Source organism: Hydractinia symbiolongicarpus, chromosome 13 (assembly GCF_029227915.1).
Source record: "Hydractinia symbiolongicarpus strain clone_291-10 chromosome 13, HSymV2.1, whole genome shotgun sequence".
Classification (NCBI taxonomy): domain Eukaryota; kingdom Metazoa; phylum Cnidaria; class Hydrozoa; order Anthoathecata; family Hydractiniidae; genus Hydractinia; species Hydractinia symbiolongicarpus.
This window is the reverse complement of record NC_079887.1, coordinates 5,732,598-5,737,592: the sequence shown is the minus strand read 5'-3', so window position 1 is coordinate 5,737,592 and position 4,995 is coordinate 5,732,598. Positions and strand designations below refer to the sequence as shown.

The window sequence follows — 4,995 nt, the reverse complement described above, 5'->3', positions numbered from 1 at the left end:
CTAAGTTGTATCGCTTTTAACAGTGGAACGATTGACTGTGGGAATTAATTGAACTGATTCTTGACTGTGACCTCATGAATGTGATAAATGAGCCAATTGGTCTCCAAGAAATAACATTCTTCTTAATTTTACGTGATTGCTGGAATTCAGCGATTACATTAGGCTCTGTGGTAGCGCTTTATGTAAAATATTAGATAAATAAGTCTTTTCTCACTGTGGAACCAATCCTAACCGTTAGCACGCACTGAATAAATAGGAGCAGTTTCAAAGACTACATTTCATTGACTTTCTAGCGGTATAAATCCGTTTGAGTTACAACGGTTGCGTCACATATTCGTACCAACATGTAGCTAGCGATAGTATTCGGATGTTACTAGGTTGCATCGCTTTTAACAGTGAAATGTTTGACTGTGGGACTTAATACACCTATTTAACATTACGCGCGCCATTATTATTCCGCGCTAGGGAAGGGAACTGGGTTCTAAGAAGGGGTGCCTGATAAAATCTTCCTTGTGTTCTTCTTAGTTAAACTTGATGAAAACGAAGTATAAACAACACGCTTACATTTATCTATCTGCACAAAATCTTTTATTTCAAGAATTATTTATCATGCCAAGTGTAAACTGTGCTGTTATTGGCTGTTTTAATAGCACTAAGAAGCTGCGAAAATGGAAGAAGGAACGATGTGAAATTCACGAAGTTAACCATGAAGAATGTTCATGTCAGCGACCGTTTAGTTTGTATTGCTTTCCAAGCGTCCTTAGAAATAACGAACAGAGACAGCGTTGGATAAAAGCTATGAGAAGAATTAACCCAGATAAAAGTGATTGGGTACCAAAACAAAGTGACAGGGTATGCTCTGTTCATTTTGTTGATGGAACACCTTCCCAAAAGTATCCAGACCCAACACTAGAATTGGGGTACGACACTCCTGTTACTAAAATACCTAGGAGGGAACTATTTCGACATTCTCTGGAAAAGTCATCTCTTGATTCAGAAGATGTTCCCAGCAATGAAGCCCAAGAAGAGGAACCTTGTTGCTCAAATATTTCTGACGCATCAGGATTTTTTTCACCGACAATACCAGACCACTCTTACACTATTTCTTCACCGCCTACATGTGAATCATGCAAAGACAAGAGCGAAATGATCAAATCTTTGGTCAGTAAAGTGAACTCCTTAACTGTACAAGTAAAGAAGTATAGAGGCAAAGCCTTTGAAATTGTTAAAAATACAACAATGACTTGGAGAATCATTAAAAGTGATTCCAAAATGAATTATTACACTGGTCTATCTTCTATCATGTTATTTAACGCTCTGTTATTGTTATTAAAGCCTTACTTACAGCAAGTGAATTATTGGAGGGGGTCAAAACGAGCATGTTTAAGTACTAAAATAAAGCGTCAAACTAAACATGTGAAAAAGTTAACACAGCGTGATGAGTTTTTGTTAGTTTTGATGAAACTTCGTTTGGGCTTACTGACAGAGGACCTTGCAGATCGTTTTGGAATATCACCATAAACATGTTCCACAGTATTTGTAACTTGGATTAGAATTATAAGTAGAGTTTTGGGTGATGCACTTGTTGTCTGGCTGCCAAGAGAAGCCATTCGTGATAACTTGCCTAAAACATTTGCCAAAGCAGGTTATTCCAAATGTCGGGTTATAATTGATTGTGCTGAGGTGTTCATTGACAGACCAAAATCCTTAACAAATCAAGCATCTACTTGGTCAGACTATAAACATCACAATACTTTAAAATTTCTTGTTGGTATAAGCCCTTCTGGATATATAACTTTTTTATCTGATTGTTATGGTGGGCGCGCGTCTGATAAATTTATTACAAATGACTCTGGATTTTACAATTTGTTAGAAAGGGATGATGAAGTTATGGCAGATCGTGGATTTCAAATCAGAGAAGAATTAATGTTACGTTTTTGCAAATTAGTTGTTCCACCAGGTGCACGTGTAAAAAGTCAGATGACAAGTGCTGAATGTAAAAAAACTAAAGATGTAGCAAATTTAAGGATTCATGTTGAGCGAGCAATTAACAGAATTAAGTTTTACCGCATACTCAAGGGAGTGTTGCCTGTTACAATGTTACAACATGCAGATCATATAGTTAAATGCTGTGCTGCATTATGTAACCTAAAGCCTGTATTAATTAAAAAGAAACCAGAAAAAACTACTTGAACACTTTTGTAAATTTTCTTTTTTCACATTTTTTGCTTGTTTTGTAAATATTTTTACCAAAAAAAGTTGTCTGAGTTATTCTGTTTTTTTAATTATTGTTATCTACTCGTATCTCCCTTTGTTTACATGCGCACTCATTCTAATATTTCGGGCTCGCCTACCTACTTGAAATAGTTAAAGTTAATGGCCGTAAGTGTCGGAAAATCGAGGCCACACAAAAATTTATCAGAATACCTCATGGAACGTTTAAAGAAATATAAAAAAATACTGTATGTACTTAATGCCTAAATGAGAGGTAGCCTATGCCAAATACTTTTCTTAAGGGAATATTTTGATTAGAAGACACATGGTCATTTTAACGCAGAAACATCAGGCTACAGATGGCATTTAAAAAAATTGGTTGAAATGTATTTGTAAAGCACGTTCAAATCAAAGAAAGATAAATATGCTCTTCAAACTTTTATTTCTAAACAGACAAATATATACAAAAATAATTTTCGATAGCTTATGCATAAAATAAATCATCCTGAAAATATGGATTTTAAATAAAATGTGTCGTAATATTCTATAAAAGTTTTTCTCATAGAATTCCACACTTCAAGCTCAAAGTTTATAATGTCGTGCACCATCCCATGAGGTGTCCAAACTACAAAATGACATTGGGAAAAGCCAGTTACTCCCATTTGCATAACACATTGTGTGTAATATTTGTGGTTTTTGTTCAATACTGTTTTTTCTTCCATGTGCGTCAAGTAGGGTAGTTTTACGTTTAAATCCTTTGGCGTCGTGTAATTAATTGAAAAAGGACATTTTACTTCTAAACATGCTGGCAGACAACAATCACATGTTATTATTCTGTCTGGACTTGCACCAATGTAAGGTGTGTTTTTATCTAAATACAAGCCACACTCTAAAACCTTCACATTTTTATGCCCTTGTAAGAAGTTGTCTTTAAATGCATTAACAGCATTTATTTCCATTGTACGACCATATTTCAGTGCTGGTATATTAGGGCTAATAAATGACATGCCTGAAACTTTCTGGTTTAATGCCCAGATATTAACGGATCCTCCACCTCCTGATTTAACTTTTTTCATTTTTGTTAAAACTTCATGGCCTTTTGAGGCAGAGATTACATGCTTTCTAAAATTATACCAACCAGTATTCTCACTTTGTCCTTGGGTTAATTTTTCAATATGAATAACTTTCTCGGGTGTTACATATGCCACTAGATTGCATTCAAATTCAGTTTTTGTTTTTGACATTGCAAGTATGTCACTTATACTGTATATGTCTGATGGTTGAGTTACATCAGAAATACTTAAACACTCTCTAACAAAGTCAATTTCTGGTTTTGGTACAGCAGTAAATAAAATACTTTCAGGAATAATTTCTTTTAATTCGTCTGCTATTTCGTTAAGAGAAAGTAATTTCTCGCCACAATGTTGAAGAGGATCAAAGTTCTTTTTAGGTGTCGATACTAAAGGGCGCTTTCTCTTTCCTCTGTCTGAAAAGTTATCTCTGCTAAAATTCAAGTCTTTAATTTTAGTTGGAGCTACTTGCTTTCTGTTAGGAAGCCACTCGTTAGCGGTGCTTGTACAAGCTGTATTTGTAAGTCCAATTCTGACAGCAGCTTCAATGCGATATAAAGCAGCCGCAACATGATTACATGTCTGGCTCATTCCAGCCATGCATGTACAATGGCACGACATTATCTTACCACTTTTTTCCAGAATTAACCATAGTTTATGGAAAGGATCGTTAATCGCTTGCGACTTTCTGCATGTACCTTTAAAAATGCAAAAATTACTTCCCGATAAATCATGATAGGCGAGAGGTTGAAGCCATCCAGATTTATAATAGCTATATGCCTTTGAGTTTTTGTAGTCATTAAATCTGAACTACCTAGTTCTGATGGATAAAACATAAGGTAGCTAAAGATGTCAGGATACAACACCATGGGCCAAAACTTTATTCCTTCTTGCTCATCCATCCAACCGTGAGGTATTTTAAAAAGGATCTGGAAGTGTTCTATCGTTTATTTTCAGCTTCTTCTGATACTCCTCTTTTAAACTACTCTCTACTTCTTGAGCAGTTTTCACAGGCTGGACGAAGTTCTCAGCTGCTGAAAACACTCGAGCAATTAGTTCTTCCTTTCTTCCACTTATCCTTAAATTTCTAACTCTCAAGTAGTTCTTCAACTCTTCGACAGACATTTTTGATATTAAATCGTAATCCATGTTTGTTTTAAATGTTTTAAAAAGTTGGTAAATAATTTGATAGCTATAGCGCGATGTTTATACTTCGTTTTCTCAAGTGTACTGAATCTTAGCGGCACCCCCAAATGGTACCGAGACTCCCGGCCGGGATTACGTAATCGCATAATGTTAAATAGGTGTATTGAACTGATTTTGGACTTTGACCTTATAAATGTGATAAATGAGCCAGTTTGACTACAAGAAATAACATTCTTCTTAATTTGACATGATTGCTGGAACTCAGCGATTACACTGGGCGCTGTGGTAGCGCTTCATTAAAGAATTTAGATAAGTAACTCATTTATTCTGTGGGACCAATCCTAGCCGTTACCGCGCGCTGAAGATATAGAGACAGTTTCAAAAACTCCATTTCATTTATTTTCTAACGGTGTCAATCCGTTTCAGTTGCAATGGTTGCGGCACATAATCCTACCAACATGTATTTAGTGATTTTCTTCCGATATTACTAAGTGGTATTTCATTTAACAGTGAAACGATTGACTGTGGGAATTAAGTGAACTGATTCTGGACTCTGACTTTATAA

The 4,995-nt window shown here is 35.5% G+C and overlaps 1 protein-coding gene across 1 annotated transcript; it reads left to right on the top strand.

Annotated features, from left to right (window-relative positions):
• The first annotated feature begins 609 nt into the window (after positions 1-609).
• LOC130624123 (uncharacterized) lies at positions 610-2,193 on the top strand. Its single transcript, XM_057439692.1, has 2 exons — positions 610-1,448; positions 1,554-2,193. The coding sequence occupies exons 1-2, from the start codon at positions 610-612 to the stop codon at positions 2,191-2,193; spliced, it is 1,479 nt and encodes a 492-aa protein (XP_057295675.1).
• Positions 2,194-4,995: the final 2,802 nt, after the last annotated feature.